This window comes from Rhinopithecus bieti, unplaced genomic scaffold (genome assembly GCF_001698545.2).
Source record: "Rhinopithecus bieti isolate Rb0 unplaced genomic scaffold, ASM169854v2 scaffold_7870, whole genome shotgun sequence".
NCBI classification, from domain to species: domain Eukaryota; kingdom Metazoa; phylum Chordata; class Mammalia; order Primates; family Cercopithecidae; genus Rhinopithecus; species Rhinopithecus bieti.
The window spans coordinates 664,428-681,225 of NW_016805645.1; the positions used below are offsets into that span (position 1 = coordinate 664,428).

Consider the following 16,798-nt stretch of genomic DNA (forward strand, 5'->3'; position numbering starts at 1 on the left):
CAGTCAAAACACCTAGACACAATTAGATATCATTTTCAATAACTTTCAAATATATATATATATAATTTTTTTTTGAGGCAGAGTCTCGCTCTGTCCCCCAGGCTGGAGTGCAGTGGCCGGTTCTCAGCTCACTGCAAGCTCCGCCTCCCGGGTTTAAGCCATTCTCCTGCCTCAGCCTCCGGAGCAGCTGGGACTACAGGCGCCCGCCACTTCGCCCGGCTAGTTTTTTTGTATTTTGGTAGAGACGGGGTTTCACCGTGTTAGCCAGGATGGTCTCGATCTCCTGACCTCGTGATCCGCCCATCTCGGCCTCCCAAAGTGCTGGGATTACAGGCTTGAGCCACCGCGCCCGGCCTAAATATATATTTTTATTTCAACAATATATAAAGTTGTGTATCTTAATACGTGTGATTAATCTATCTTTAGTCATTCAAAACATTTTTACAAAATAGGGTGCATATGCAAAGAGATTTGGCATAGAGAAGGATGAGAAATAAAAACAATGATTTCCAAGTAGTAGACTTTTACTGTGTGTCATGAACTTTACACATATCTCTTTTAAATATTAACTTTATGAGGTGAATTTTATTATAATTCTTTTTTTAAATATAAGTGAGAAAACAGTGATTTGGAAAGTTAAGAAATTTCCACAATGTCACCCAACTCCAATGTAACACAGGTAATAAGTTTGAGAATCAGCATTCAAGGCCAGGTCTGTTGATGACTCTGCTGCCCACAGTCATAACCATTATACCACACTGCCTACACCATAGACTCTCAGTCACTTTTGAATGAATGTTCTGGCAGGACCCTATTTTTGACTTAGATGCAATAGCACCCAGATTTGGACACACCAACCATCCCACTAGAATCCCCTGTATCAGTTAGCTATTGTCAGAGTAATGCTATGTAACAAACCACTCCTATTCTCAGTGGCTTAAAATAACCATTATTTATTCTCAGGGATCTGCAGGTGATGTGGCTCTGCTTCAGGCTGTGGTAGCTGGAAGTCAGCTGAACTAGGCTGGGCTGGTTGAATGGGTATCTTTTAAGCTACAGATCTTCATAAACTTGGCTCCTTTCTTAGCTACTTTGCATGTAAGCTAATTCTGAGACTCAGCTTGAAGGGGCGGTAGCCAACTGGGAAGGTCTTTTTGTAGCAATGGCAGACATGCCAGAGGGCACACTTAACTGCACAAACCATTTCACACGCTTGTTAGTGTCATGTCTGCCACCATCCCACTGCCCAAAACGTCATTTGGTTGAGTCCAAAGGCAAGGCACGGGCTGCAAAGTCGTGTCAGACAGCATAAATTTGGGGTGGTGGTGAAGAGTGGATGTTAATAATTCAACCTTCCACGGCTGCCCAGCCCGTAAATAGATGTTTACAGGGAAGCAAAGTGACGAGGTCTAACATATTTTCTATGTCTATTTCATGAAGATCATCATTGCTGCTGCATAGAGAATGAATTGAAGGAACAGGGAGGGAAGCTGAGATGCCAGTTGGGAGCCTGGTGCTAGGGAGAGATAACAGTGGCCTAGATGTGGGTGGTGACAATAGAGATGGGAGGATCTAGACCTATAAGCACCACACACAGCTTATGGAGTTATATCATTGCTTTAAAGTTACTATTGCTATTTAAAAAATACTGGAGTCTAGTTTACCAACTAGACTATAAATTCCATATTTTTACAATGTACATATAATTCTTTACAATGTATATGTGAGGTAGACAGTAAAAAAGATGAAAGCAACTATGGAAAGGACTGTTAGAATTTATTTAATTGACCCTGGGCCTAAAGGATGTGGACACATTATAATTTTCTTGATGGGCACGGATTTGTCATTTTTCTATACTTAAAAAAATGTTCCTTTGGGAGGCCAAGGTGGTAGGATTACTTGAGCCCAGGAGTTCAAGACCAGCCTGGGCAACATAGCAAGACCCTGTTTCTACAAAAATAAATAAATAAATAAATCAAAATAATTAGCTGGGCATGGTAGTGTACATCTGTAGTTCCAGCTATTTGAGAAGCTGAGGCAGGAGGATCATTGGAACCCAGGAGGGTGAGGCTGCAGTGAGCTATGCTTGTGCCACTGCACTCTAGCCTGGGCGACAGAGCGAGATCCTCTCTCAAAAAACAAAAACAAAACAAAGTTCTCTTGTCTCTAAAGTTTCCTTAGTTCAGTGTGATGACATGTAGAACTCTAGAATGTTGGGTTTGTCATTTGTCAATGACCCTTAAATATCCGTGTAATGGGACAGTTCCTTCTAAAAAAAAAAGAGGGAAACTCACCCAAACAAAAAGTTGTGTTTGCATGTTGTGAATATGGGTGGTAGCATTCTTCCTTTACAGGCTTTTAAATGTTGTCAAGTAGGTAATACAGCAGGTCCTCAAATAACATTGTTTCCTTCAACGTTGTTTCATTACAGTGTTGATGAGAAAAAAAATTAATTCCAGCCTCGGGCCTGACTGTGTGGAGTTTGATAAGTGGGTAAATATTAATAACTATCTTACTCGTTTTTATTAATCTTTCTTAAATACATGTATAGCCTTCATTGTTTGATATTAGAAATGTTTTGGGTCCTTATTTAGAAGTTTGGTGATGTTTTGTGACCAGAAGTATGCCATAGGAACTCACCTCTTGTGCATATCAATTAGCTTATGGTAAAACTGGTTTATTCTGGACCATTTGGCTTAAAGTCGCAGTTTCCAAGAATTTATCAGCAATGATGTGAGGATTTACTGTACCGCTTTCCTAGGCCACAACACCTGATGAATGCCTTCAAGTAGTACATTAATTAAAATAAAAATAGGGAAATAGTTTTAGGTGCAGCAGCACCCTCTCTCTCCACCTCCAGTAGATTCTGTGGAACCTCTGGCAACTTGTTGAATGACCTTGGTGGCCTTGAGCTCTTTCCCCGTCTTAGTTGTCCCTGGTTCCACTCTCTGCTCTGCCACCTTGTGGATTTATTGGGAATTGCGTCTTCTACTGAGAGCCTTGCCGACTCACCTAGTAATCCCGCTGGGGCTTTTCCTGAGTGGGGGATGGGGTTTAGAAGAGAATTCTCATCGCTGGAGTGACACTCAACAATAAGACACTTTGCTCTTTCGATCTTTCTATATTCTTCCCCCTCTCGCTTCTTTTGGGACAATATCCAGAGGCCAAGTTGAAGGGCATTTGATGGCCTTGCCAGTATCACCCCTGAACGGCCCTCCCCACCTGAGACCTTGCAGCAGCCTCCCAGGGTGTGATACAGGCCCCGACTCTCCAGTCTCACCACCCCAGTCCACCAGAGGTTTCCTTATGCTTTAAAACTTGTAAAAATAATACAAGCTTGCTTAGAGCTTACCAGTGAAGGAGACAGATTTTAAAAAGTAAACAAATAAATGCAATATGTATACATTATGGTGAATGCTGTGAGATGGAGAGTAGTGGTGGTGGTGGGGGCAGGAAACTTTTTATTAAGAAGGCTGGTAAGGGCAGGCTTTCTTGAGTAGGAGAAATTTCAAATTGAAACCTGAAGGATGAGATGGATCCAGTCATTAAAAGAGAGAGAAAAAGCACATGCAAAGGTCCTGAGGTGGTAGTGGGCTTGTTAAGCTGAAAGTGAGTGAGTGTGGCCAGATGGCAGTGAGCAGGAGGGGAGTGGTTGGAGTAAGGTTGGAAAAGGCGGTAGGCACAAATAACACAGGGTCCTGTCGTGCTTGGTACGGATTTTAATTTTATTCTGACTTTCGTGGGAAGATGAGGAAAGATTCTTATGCAGGGAAGCCACGAGGTCTGACTGATACTTTCTATTTCATCCTTGCTGCTGCCTGGAGAATGGATTGAAGTGAACCGGGATGGAAACTAGAATCCCATTTGGGAGCCTGGTGCCAGAAGCTGGGTGAGGGAAACAGTGGCCTAGACTTCGGTAGTGGCAACAGAGACGGAAGGATCTAGACGCATGTTGTCTAATATGGTAGCACTAGCCACATGTGGCTACCGAGCGCTTGAAATGTCTAAGTGTAAAATCTACACCAGATCTTGGAGGTTTAGTACAAAAAAAAGGATATGGAATCTGTCATTGATAACTTATTTATATTGATTATGTGTTAAAATAATAATATTTTGGATATTTCATCATGTTAAAATATAATATGAAAATATTTAACCTTTTTACTTAAAAAAAGTGGCTACTGAAAAAATTTAAATTGCATATGTTGTTTGCATCTGTGGCTCTCTTTATGTTTTTATTGGCCAGTGCTGATACAGACAAAAGTTGCAAAATTTAAAAAAATACTTTTTTTTGGAGACAAGGTCTTGTTCTGTTGTCCAGACTTGAGTATAGTGGCATAATCATAGCTCACTGGAAGCTTGAACTCCTGGGCTCGAGTGATCCTCTGGCCTTGGAATCCCAAAGTGTTAAGATTACAGGTGTGAGCCACTATGCCTGGCCAAAAAAATACTTATATTGTAAATTTACATTGGATACCTTAGAAATTTATAGCGAAGTATAGATTTTTTTTCTGGTCTACAGAAGATATTTATTTGATATAATAAAACAAAATAGTGTTCTATCCAACCACAAAGAGTAAAAGGAGTGAAAAATTTGAATATACACATACAAAACTTAAGCTGTTTAATGTGACAATTTTTTTTTTTTTAAATAATGCTACTAGCTGCGTGTGTTGGCTCATGTCTGTAATTCAAGCATTTGTGGAGGCCAAGGTAGGAGAATCGCTTGAGCTCAAGAGTTTGAGACCAGCCTGGGCAACATGGCAAAACTCATCTCTATGAACATACACAAAAATTAGCTGGGCATGGTGGCACATGCCTATAGTCCCAGCTACTAGTGAGGCTGAGGTAGGAAAATCTCTTGAGCCTGGGAGGTTGAGGCTGTACTGAGCTAAGTTCGTGCACTCCAGCCTAGGTGACAGAGGGAGACCCTGTCTCAAAAAAAAAAAAAAAAAAAAAAAAAAAAAAAGCTTCTAAAATTCCTTAGTTATTGAAAATTATGTGAAAACAGAAGGATGTTAATAGCAGCAGAGTGCATGAAATCAAGTATCAAATTTTGAGCAAATGGGTCAGGTGCAGTTCTTTCTTGCCTATAATTCCAGCACTTTGGGAGACTGAAGCAGGAGGATCACTTGAGCCTGCGAGTTTGAGACCAGCCTGGCTAACATAGTGAGCCCCTATCTGCAAAAAAGAAAAAACATCAGCTGAGCATGGAGATGCACACTTGTAGTCCCAGCTCCTCAGGAGACAGAGATGTGAGATCGTGAGCTCAGGAGGTTGAGGCTGTAGTGGGCTGTGAATGCATCATCGCACTTCTGCCTGGGCAATAGAATGAGACCCTGTCTCAAAAGAAAAAAAAAAAATTTTTTTTTTGAGCAAATGAACATGTGAGACAACTTTGCTAACATTGCATAATTTTTTTTTCTTGTTTACAGTCTGCTCAAAATATCTTTATGCCAACTGTGTGGGCAGCACATTCAGGTTTAGTATCAGTTACACATTAGCATAAATTTGGAGAAATACACATAGGGTATTGTTTTCTTTTGAGCTGGCAAAGTGACCACAGAAAGATCAGGTCATCTCTCTGAATACCGAATTTTATCCAAATAAATGTCACATGCTTTCCAGACATATTTTAATCACGTATTTAATTTTTTAGGCTGAGAGCAGTGCCTATAATTCCAGCACTTTGGGAGGCTGAGGCAGGAGGATCACTTGAGCCTAGGAGTTTGAAACCAACCTGGTCAACATAGTAAGACTCTGTCTCCACAAAATAAAAAAATAAAAAAGTTAGTTGAGTGTCGTGGTGTGTGCCTGTAGTCCCACCTACTCGGGAGGCTGAGGTGGGAGGATCGCTTGAGTCTGGGAGTTAGAAGCTGCAGTGAACCTCTACACTCCAGCCTGGAGTGAGACCCAAAGTGAGACCCCTATCTCAAAACCAAACCAAACCAAAGCAAATCAAAACAAGAAACTTTCTTCATGTGATATTTATAGATGATTTGAATTTGAAATGACTTCAGCTTCTTAAACTTTTGTTGTCTTTTTAAAAATACCCTTGAATCTAGCTGGTTCCAGTCTTATAACAGCATGTTGCGTGAGGCCCTGTAAAACATGAGGAGTTGTCCCTGAGGTTATGGGGCTTCCTGGGAAGAACACACGTGCTAGGTTTGAAGACAGAAGACTTAGGCTCTACTTTGGCATCCATAATGTGTGAACTTGAACTTGATTTAACATCTCTGAATCTCACTTTTCTTATTTGTAAAATGGAAATGGATGATGAACAGTACTAGCTGCCACAAAGGTCATAGCTTTCCCCTCATCCTTTATCACTCCCCACAAGGTAGGTGCTCTTATCTCCTTTTGACAGGGGAGGAAACTGAAGTTCAGAAAGGTAAGTCACTTACCTAAGGTTACATTGCTAGAAAAAATTGAAGCTAGGATTTGAACTCTGTTTTTCTGTCTCCAAAGTCAGCTGAAACTTTTTTTCCCCCGCTCATCATGCCCCTTGCTAATTTCCTGCCTACCTCTGAGATTATTGGGAAGATCAAATTAGACTGGTGAATGGGCTTTGGAAAAATGTCATAAAAGATACAAATGTATAATAGATCATGAATTCTCAATGAAACAGGAGTATAAACGGAAACTCCAGAGAAACACTCACAAACGTCTGTCTGGTGCTTATCTGTCTGTTTAAATGAAGTGAATATCACATGTTGCTTTTTCAAATTCAAACTCTGAAAGTCGTATTACAGAGTAACAATTTCCTTCCTCAGGATAAAAATTTACAGGAATTCAGAGGAAAATACTTCAGTGGTCATTACTAAAACGCTCAGAGTCAGATACATTCAGCATCATACTGTTAAGTCCCATTAGTCAAAGCATAAACAAGTGCAGAACCTGGCGGGGCTTCCTTCAAGTTGGTTGAGTCCATCTGGGAGGATTCACTCAGCAAGAGGCAGAGGAACCAAGGCAGGATGAAGACATTGCCTATGCTCGTGCTGTCTCTTACCTTACTGACTGTCTTCTCAGGTAAGCACTGGCTCCAAAAACAGCCTATTTCTATGCTGACATGATAAATAATAGTCTATTTAATATTTAATTTTAAAATTTTAAATAATATATAGGGTATATAGATATTTCAATGCTTTTTCTTTTCTTTTTTTTCCATAAGAGCCAGCTTCCAAGTTATGTTATATATTTTAAAAAAAATCTTGAAATGTATTTGACCACTAATTCTCAAAATGCTGATAAATCTTTAGCTTCTGATAGCTTATTTTAGAGTTTATGTGAGATCACCAAAATTTGATGTATTTTTATTATGATAATGTCTTTTAGAATTTGCAAGTAATTATCAAAGCACTTTTGTACTATCTCCTTTGAGGGGTTGTGATGACCAAGTTTAACATAATCTTCTTATCACTGGGCATCTTCCAGTAATGACTTTAAACTTGATTTAGTGTATTGAGGATTAAAAAAACTTCCATGAAAGCAAGCCTAAGAGACACAGACCAGTGAACTGAAGATCCATTAAAATAATAACTCACTTTTAAAGAGATGGACCAATCAGTAAATATGTTTAGGTTGTGCAACTTTTGCTCTGAGTTAACCATGTTCGAAACAATTCAAAATTGCTTCCTGAGCCCTCTGGAATGCTGCGTCCTTTGGGACAGGTCCCCGGGAAAGAACTTTCGTGTGTTAACCAAAATTGAACTTGCAAATCTTTTGCCTTGGACTGCTGAGATGGCTCATGAACTCCTGAACCTGAGCGTCCTTAAGGCACCTTCCCAACTTTTCCAGAGACCTCCCCGATTTTGACAGAGAAGCAGGCCAAACAGCTCCTAAGATCTCGGCGACAGGATAGACCAAGCAAACCTGGATTCCCTGATGAGCCAATGCGGGTGAGTGCTTGGCTCTGGCGGTTTTAAAGAAAATGTAATCATTTGAATGCGATTCATTATGAAACTACGTGTTGGTCCCAGCATGGGCTGCTAATTGGAGGTTCAGTTAGAGTTTCAGGTATAAGATACATGCAATCTCAATCATTTACCTATGCATTTTTTCCTCTGGAGGTGCCAGCCTGACTCACCTGTTGTGAACAGGGTAACTTAAAATAGAAATAATGGGGCCAACAGTGGGAGTTCCAGAATCTGGAGAGGGCTGCTGAATGTCACCCCTGTCCTGCTTGCTGGGGAGCTGTTCCCTTTAGCCAATGCTAACCCCGTCTCCTGCCTCTTCCCTTAGGCCCCGGGGCAGGCTGGACCAGCATCCTTGGTCAATGATGGTCTGTCCAGGCAGGGAGAATCTCTGCCCCAGCTGCCCGAGGAGTTCTGCTCTGATCTCATCCCTCTGATTTTGGTCTCTGGCTTTACTTCTGCCCTGTGGGATCATGATATCCACCTGCCTAGTCTTTCTGAACCAGGCTGTCTGTGACTAGATGTTACTAGACCCTGCTAGCTGGCCCCAGACCCAATTCAGGCCTGACTTGGTTCCTTCTGTTGCTAAAATGATAGTGACTTTGGTGGCATTTTAGCCCCACGCAATGAAGGGAAGTAGCAGTGACCCAGCAAAGTTAGAATGTCTGGGAAGCCATGTCTGTCAGGCTGGTCTCCCATCCTGGCCCCTTCATCTGGGCACGATGCTTATCCTGTCTTCCCTGAATCTCCATATTGAGGCTCAGAAAGAGCTGCAGTAGCATTTGCCTTCATTCACTGCAAAATCTCATGCATAATTTGATTATTTCATTTAAAGGCTCTTATTAAGATACAGTATTGCACAGTGATGAAGAGTGCTGACTCTGGGGTCAGAGTGAGTTTGAATCTCCCTGTTTTCTAACAGGGTAAGTTTGGGGACGTTTCTTCACATTTTTGCAACTCAGTACTCTCATCTGTAAAATGGGGATAATAAATACAATTGCTGATATTACTATAATATTATTATAAATAATAATGTAAAATATTTTATGATGGTAAAACAAAGTACTTCTTAGGAAAGCACTTAGAAAGTGCTCAGCAAATGGTAAGTACTCCTCTGAGTATTAAGTACCAGGTACCTGCTAGGTTCTGGGGCTGTAGGTTTCTGCTCAAAGTCTGTGGTGGAGACAGAAGTAAGCAAATGGCTGCTATGCAGTATGATTTAAGAACAGATGACTTCAGGCTGTTAGGGATAGATGTGACTTTTAATTTTTTTTTTAATTTTAATTTTAATAATTTTTAAAAATTTTTTTGTAGGATAAGAGGTAGCTCAGAATATTTAAGTGCAGGGTTGGAGGGGACTGGGAGGTGGGCAGGGCAAGATCGAGACAGGTTTGAGTACCTTCGGTTTTATCTTGTGTCTAGTAGAGAACAACTGAAGGATTTTTCAAGTGGGGAAGTACAGGTCTGGGTGTTAGAGAGTTTGAGACAGTGAGAGAAGAGGCCCATGATTAAAGTCTGGGGTCACCAACACTCAGAGGTGGGCAGGGGAAGAGGAACCCTGAAAGGGCTGAGAAGGAATGCAGAGATATAGAGAAGCCAAGAGAGTGGGGGTGGCAGAGCAAGGTGGGGGAGGCATAGGAGGGAGTGGGGTGAAGGAGGGGCAGCGTGTACACAACTGTGATGGGGAGGACGATGCCTGGAGGGAGGGATCCTGTGGGGGAGCTCTGGCTGGCCCCCTGTGCTTTGGCAAGATGCCTGGAGCGGCCATTCTGCAGCTCTTCCTCAGAGACCTGGCAGGGGCTGGGGCAGCTGGTTGAAGGGTCCTCAAAGCAGTGGCTCCTGCTCAAGGTGCTTGAGAGGCAGCTCTAATGACTCCCACATCTGCCCCCTGACATTTTCTATGCCAGCATCTGCACCTGGCTCTTTTGAACTCTGTCTGTGGAATAACAGTCTTTGTCCTAACTGAGGCATTGTGGGTGTGGGTGAACAGGTGGGTTTGAACTGTTGCAGCCCAGCTCCCTGCCCCCTACCCTTCCTGCATCCTGTCCATATGCCAGCCTACATGCCAGGCTAGACTCTGGCCCTAAAACCCTATTTTGTGTGGTCCCTCCCCTGCTCAAAAACTTCTGAAAGCTCCTTTTCTGTTTGCCTTTTCCCACTTGTGGTCATCACCTCCCTTAATCCTTGACAGCCCTCTGCTTGCTTCCAACTTTGCAATTTTACTGAATATCTGGCTTTTTCTGGTTTGTTTTGCTCATCTTTTATGGGCTTGACTACCACCTGCTCCTTTTAACTGCCTTGAACCTACCTGATTACTTCCCATGTAACTCCTTCTTGCCACAGAACCTGTTGCTGAGCCACCATCCCGTCCTCCATGTTCCTCCCAGAGACACTTGATCCAATATCCAGAATCCTCAGGCACTCAGTCCAGTTTGGAAAAGTGGTCATATGTTTTACAGTTGAAATGTGAAACAAACATGCAGTCAATTATTGGGTGGCTAGTCTACACCAGTAGTTCTCATCCATCGGTAATTATGCCTCCTCATCCCCAGGGACATTTGACAATATCTGAAGACATTTGTGGTTGTTACACCTGTGTGGAGCATTGCTTTTGGCACCCAGTGGGTACAGGCCAAGGATGCTGCTAAACACTGTACACAGGGCACAGGGCAGCCTCCACAACCCGGAATGATCTGGCCCAAAATGTCAATAGTGCCAAAGGAGAGGAACCAAGTCTACACACTGTCAAGTAAACTTTTTCTTGTTTACTCTCTGTCACGTTGTGTGTGTCTCTGTCTTTCTCTATAATTGCACTCACTTGAACACACACAGAACTGGCTGAATCAACAAATAGTTTCTGGTATCATATTTTTTCTAGAAATGTGTTTCTTAACTTTGGTTACATTCTGGAACCACCTGGGGAATTTAAATTCTGATGCCTGGGTCCCACTCCCAGAAGGGTGGCCTGGGGTGGGACCTAGGTATGGGGGATGGGGCCAAAGCCCCAGTGATGCCGACCTGCAGTTGAGACTGAGAACCACTGGGCTAGGCCATCTGGGAGAAATTGGCCACATGCGTACCAGCTCCTGTGGTCTAGTTGGGAACATAAAAGCATTTAGAAAGCTGTTAAAGTTGAAGGGAGCGGTATGGAGAGTATCTTAGTTGTTTAGACAAAAAGAGAGAGTGAGAGGGTCAAGTGGTGGGTGCTGATCAAGATGTGCACTTAATTAGATTTTATATTGACTGTGCCCTACTAAGCACCAGGGACTGAGGATGCAAGATAAACCAGACATTCTTCCTTATACAAGGTGCCCACTGTGTGGAGGTGGAGCCAGTGTGCTCCAGCCTGATTTAGGCTCACTAACGAGGTTATGTGGTACAATGAACTGTGGCTCTGCAAGCAGAGTCTCGAGCTCTAACTGGAAGGAAAGGGGAGGCTGGGAAGCCTTCCCAGAGGAGGTGACCCCCAGCTGTGGCTTAAAGGATGACTAGGAGTTCTTAGGCAGTGCAGGGGGCAGGGATGAGGCAGGAAGAACATTCCACCTAGTGCACTTCCAGGCCATATTCTGCCGCTAACTAGTTGTGGACTTTGGGTAAGTCACTTTCTCTTTTGGAAGCCTAGTTTTTTCATCTGTAAAATGCAGAGTTTGGCTGGAATCTGGCCTAGATTCCAGAATGTCTAATTTCAGGTCTCATATTGTAGGGCTCTGGATAGAACCTTGGGGCTGACAGGTTTCTTGGTGCCAGTCTGCAATGTGGCAGAAAAGCCAGAGGCAGCAGGATACCAACCCGAGTGAGGAGTCAGGCAGTTTATTTTCAGGCCCCTGGAGGGGTGTCCCTAGAAACCACAGGCCTCCTCACCTCATGCTGGCCCTGCTGCCGGGAGTATTCCACATCCTCGACTTACTATTTGACCCATTCATGCCTCTTGGGTCTCCTTGTTGACTTCTTCTTTTATGGATTTACTGAAAACAAAATTAATAATACCAGTCACTGGCACGTAAAAAGAGGTAATTTACTGCATTTAACTGTGACTGTAAAAATGATCCTGGCCCTGCACTCCCAGTTGGAGCGTAAGAGGCAGTGGCCTCAGGTTTGTCCTTGGATGGTGAGGAGCCGATGAGGCTGGACCTCTGGCCAGGGGAGGTCAGAGGCTGGCACTAGAGCTGCCGTACGGGCCCACATCTTCATAGCCTGGGAAGGAGGGAGTTCAGAGGCTCAGGCCTTTGCCTTCTGGGAGCCAGCCCTTCTGGCTCTTTGCCTTTTGCCAAGACCTCCTCACCCTCCCTGTTTCTGAGTGTAGGCCAAGAACAGCTGCGCACAGATGTCCCTTTGCTCGGGAAGAGGGTGGGATGGATGCACCATGCTGTGAATTTGGCTGCCAGTATTATGTGTGTGTGTGTATGTGCGTGTGAATGTGTGTGAGAGGTGTGTGTGAGGGATGTGTGAGGGGTGTGTATATGTGTGAGGGGTGTGTGTGAGAGGTTTGTGCGTGTGAGGGGTTTGTGTGTGTGAGGGATGTGTGAGGGGTGTGTGTGTGAGGGTGTGTGTATTCAAATGTGAGAACTGTATGAGGGGTATGTGTGTCAGGAGTATGTGAAGGTGTGGGAAGGTGCATGAGGGGTGTGGGAGAGGGATGCATGTGTGTGAGGATGTATGTGAGGGGTGCGGCGGTGTGTGTGAGGGTGTGTGTGCAAGGAGTGTGTGTGAGGTAGGGGTGTGTGAGGGGTGTGCGTGAGGGGTCTGTGCAAGGAGTGTGAGGTTGTGTGTGAGGGGTGTGTGAAGGATGTGTGCGTAAGGGTGTATGAGGGATGTCTGCGGGGTGTGTGTGAGGGGTCTGTGCAAGGAGTGTGTGTGAGGGTGTGAGGAGTATGTGTGAGGGGTGTGTGAGGGTGTGTGAGAGAGTGTGTGTAAGGGGTGTGTGTGAGGGGTCTGTGTGAGAGGTGTGTGAGGGTGCAGGTGTGTGTGAGAGTATGTGTAAGGGGTGTGAGTGTGAGGGTGTATGTGTAAGGAGTGTGTGAGTGTGTGGGGGTCTGTGTGAGGTGTATGTGTGTAGAAGGGTGTGTGTGAGGGTGTATGTGTGAGGGTGTATATGAGGGGTGTGTGTGAGGAGTCTGTGTGTAAGGGGTGTATGTGAGGGTGTATGTGTGAGGGGTCTGTGTGTGAGGGTGTGTGTGTGTGAGGGTTGTGTGTGAGGGTTGTGTGTGAGGGGTGTGTGTGAGAGGTCTGTGGGAGAGGGTGTGTATAAGGGGTGTGGGTGTGAGGTTGTGTGTGAGGAGTGTGTGTGAGGGATCTGTGGGTGAGGGTGTGTATGAGGAGTGTGTGTGTGAGATTGTGTGTGAGGGGTGTGTGTGAGGCTGTGTATGTGCGATGGTGTGTGTGAGGGGTGTGTGTGAGGGTGTATGTATGAGGGGTGTGTGAGGGTTTGTGTTTGTGTGTTTTGAAAAGGCCTTGCTGAGCATTTTTTCAGAAGGTCTGAGTTCCAGCCCCCTCTTCTACTTTCACCTTGGATTGAGGACCTCGGTTGTGTGGAGTGATGGCAGATGGCATCACCAGGTGGTGTTGTGAGGCTGGGTTGGAAGGTCCTTGGATGCCACAGCAGAGTTGGGTTTCTGTACACAGTGGAGAACTGTGCAGGGATTTCAAGCAGGGGAATGATATGATTAGATCTTGTTTCCAGGAGCCCTTTAGAAGTTCAGGACACAGCCTCTTAAATGCTTGCCTTTAGATGCTGTCATACCTGGGAAATAGGAAGTGACATTTTGGATGCACTATTGCACCTTCTTGCCATGGTACCCAGGAGACAAACAAGTGAATTTGGGCAAATGAGTAGAGTTAGTGATCGTTGGAGAATGCATGTGCCTTTGAGAACAGACCCACACACCCTCACACACAACCCTCCACACTCTAAATTACCAAGAGATGACTGGTCAGGTTATTTTATGTTGCTTCTCCGTGTTAAGGGACTGTGCAAAAGAAAACACTTCCAGAGAGGGAAGAGGCCACTGATGAGGGTAAACAAATGGTGCTTTAGGGGAGGTGTTAAGAATTCAAAATGAAAACAAGTATGAAGATTTGCAGAAGTCTCTCTCCATGAAGATTTACTGAGCCATGTTTATAAACTTAACACTTGGCTTAAATATTGGCAGAGGTTGGCTTCTGTGGATTTATAGGCATTTTGGAAACAGGTTGAGACAAGCTGTGCCCGTTCACACAAAGGGCTAGACTGTTTGACATAGATCCTGCTGATTCACTGCAACAAGCTGTTCTTTTCCGACTTGGTGGTGGGAAGGACAAAGTGCTTTTGAGAAGATTGCTGGGTAACCCTGTACTGTAGGGAGGGCCAGTATTCAATTCAGAGGAACACGGACACCTTGTGGGGACCCTAGATGGAGGAAGACAAGGCCCAGAGGGGATGGAGAGGGAGATCAGAGGGAGACAGATGGCTCTGGGTAAGAGAGAAGGAGGGATTTTGAGTGCATGGAGGCAGCGAATGGAGGTAGCGTATGAAGTAGAAGGTGGGAAGGTAGAACCCAAGGAGGGCAAACCACTGAAATTCCCAGCAGCAGGAATAACTGATATATTTATTTTATGGTAACTCTCGACACTGAGTTTAAAGTTGCTTTCTGCTCTGTGCTGTTATTACCCACTGCTACCCCCAAACCTTAGGACAAGTCTGCTACACACAGAAACTTTGTGTTAGTGGTTCCTTGAGGGAATGGTGGATGGCAGGGGTGTATTGTATGGGGTGGTGGGGGCTGATGAGAGCAAGGAACTGTCTAGAATGTGGAAGTTGCAGGGGTAGAGAAATTGGTTATGAGAATAATTCAGAATAAACTTGACCCCACATTTTCAGAGATTTTGGAGAGTAGGGTTCTAGACTTCACAGGAATGGAATGAACACTCTCCAAAGGCTGGAACTAATTTGCTTGGCGTCATCCCTTTTGGAGGCACGTAGGTTTCGGCTGAATTGACTTGCTACTATTTATTTATTTATTTTTGAGACAGGGTCTCACTGTGTTGCCCAGGCTGGAGAGCAGTGGTGCGATCATGGCTCACTGCAGTCTCGGCCTCCTGGGCTCAAGCGATCCTCTTGACTTTCTACTTTAGACGAAGTGGCCCCATCATGTTAGAGAGCTCATGGTATAATGAAGGCTCAAGATCCTGACAGAGAAAAAACATCTGCTTGGGGAGAAATTGATGAAGATCAGGCTGTGCGAAAAGAAGGGCTAGGTTTGGGTTTAGAGGGAAGAAGGTGGAAAAATATTCTGAGCTTTCCTTGAAGGTTTCCTTAGTGATGAATGTGCTTATGTTGATTTTCAGGATTGTAGTCTAAACTCTTGCTGTTCAAGATATGATCCTCAGGTGGGCTGCATGGGCCTTATCTGGGATCCCGTCAGACATGCAGACCCAGGCTCCTCTCCACACTTCCTGAAGGCAAATCTGTGCCTTGCTAACCCCCAGGTGATCCCTGTTCACCTTGGAGAACTGCAAAGGTGGTCCATCTCTGCTCCTGGCGTCCTGGGACTGGGAACAAGTACATGTTAGTTTTTGACACAATTGATCTCTCTTTCTTCCTTTTGGGCACTCTGCTCACTTGGTTTCCACTTTTCCAGCATGCCTCGCCCAAGATTCTCATTCCACTTGGTGGCTCCTGCTGCTAGGTTTCCTTTACTGGATTCTTGGCCTCTGACAGTTGTTTAAATGTCAGGGGGTCCCAGGGCTCTGCCCTCCATGTGGCTTTAAAGCTCACTTCCTTGCTGATGGTGCACACTTCTATCTCTAGCCTGGCTTCTTCCTGGTCATTTACATGACTGTCCACTCCATACCACTGTTTGTACTGGAATATTTAACAAGCATTTCAGATCTAACAGCCCCAAACAAAATTCCCTGTTTTACCCTCATAATGACTGCTGCCTTAGCGTTCCACATTGGGCTAATGGGACCACCTCCAAATCCAGAACCTGACTACTTCTCACCCTCCACCGCCACCTCCACCACAATTATCTGTAGAGTGGACTAAGCAATAATCTCGTCATGGTCTCCCTACTTCCCGTCTTGCTCTCAATGGAGCAGTCAGAGTCATTTCTTAAAGTGTAAACAAGATCATGACCCTCTCCTGCACAAAACCTGCCAATGACTTCCTGTCTTACTCTGAATAAAATTCACAGTCCTGGTCAGGTGGGGTGGCATGCACCTGTAGTTCCAGCTACTCAGGAGAAGCTGAGGTGGGAGATCGATCGAGCCCGGGAGTTCAAGGCTGAAGTGAGCTATGATTGCTGCACTCCAACCTGGATAACAGAGTAAAATTCTGCCTTCCTGGGACTCACACCCAAAACAATATTATATGATGCAATATTTATATAGATACATCGATATGCATGTAAATTTCTAAAAGAAGGTCTAGAGAGGTAATCAGTTGACTTTTAACTGTATCATCTCATTTAGGAGACTAGGATTAAAGGTAATGATTTGATGTTTGAATTGTATACTAGAGTAATTACTTGTATAATTAAAAATGTTTAAACCTTTCACATGTACTATTGAAAAATTGGAAACCAAGAAAGAGTCAAAAGAATAAAAGAAAATCAATTGCAGGCCGGGTGTAGTGGCTCACGCCTGTAATCCCAGCACTTTGGGAGACCGAGGCAGCCAGATCACGAGGTCAGGAGATCGAGACCATCCCGGCTAACACAGTGAAACCCCATCTCTACTAAAAATACAAAAAACTAGCTGGGCGTGGTGGTGGGTACCTGTAGTCCCAGCTACTTGGGAGGCTGAGGCAGGAGAATGGCATGAACCCGGGAGGTGGAGCTTGCAGTGAACCGAGATCGCGCCCCACTGCACTCCAGCCTGGGCGACAGAGCAAGACTCCCTCTCAAAAA

The 16,798-nt window shown here is 44.4% G+C and overlaps 1 protein-coding gene across 2 annotated transcripts in view; it reads left to right on the forward strand.

Annotated features, from left to right (window-relative positions):
- Nucleotides 1–16,798, forward strand: part of CUNH17orf67 (chromosome unknown C17orf67 homolog) — a 36,516-nt gene that overhangs the window by 4,241 nt on the left and 15,477 nt on the right. For both annotated transcript variants that reach the window (XM_017873115.1, XM_017873116.1), the window contains 3 exons: nucleotides 2,432–2,493; nucleotides 6,774–7,029; nucleotides 7,798–7,898. In XM_017873115.1, the coding sequence (XP_017728604.1) occupies nucleotides 6,975–7,029; nucleotides 7,798–7,898 (156 nt within the window). In that variant the 5' untranslated portion in view covers nucleotides 2,432–2,493; nucleotides 6,774–6,974. The remainder of the gene's footprint in view (nucleotides 1–2,431; nucleotides 2,494–6,773; nucleotides 7,030–7,797; nucleotides 7,899–16,798) is intronic.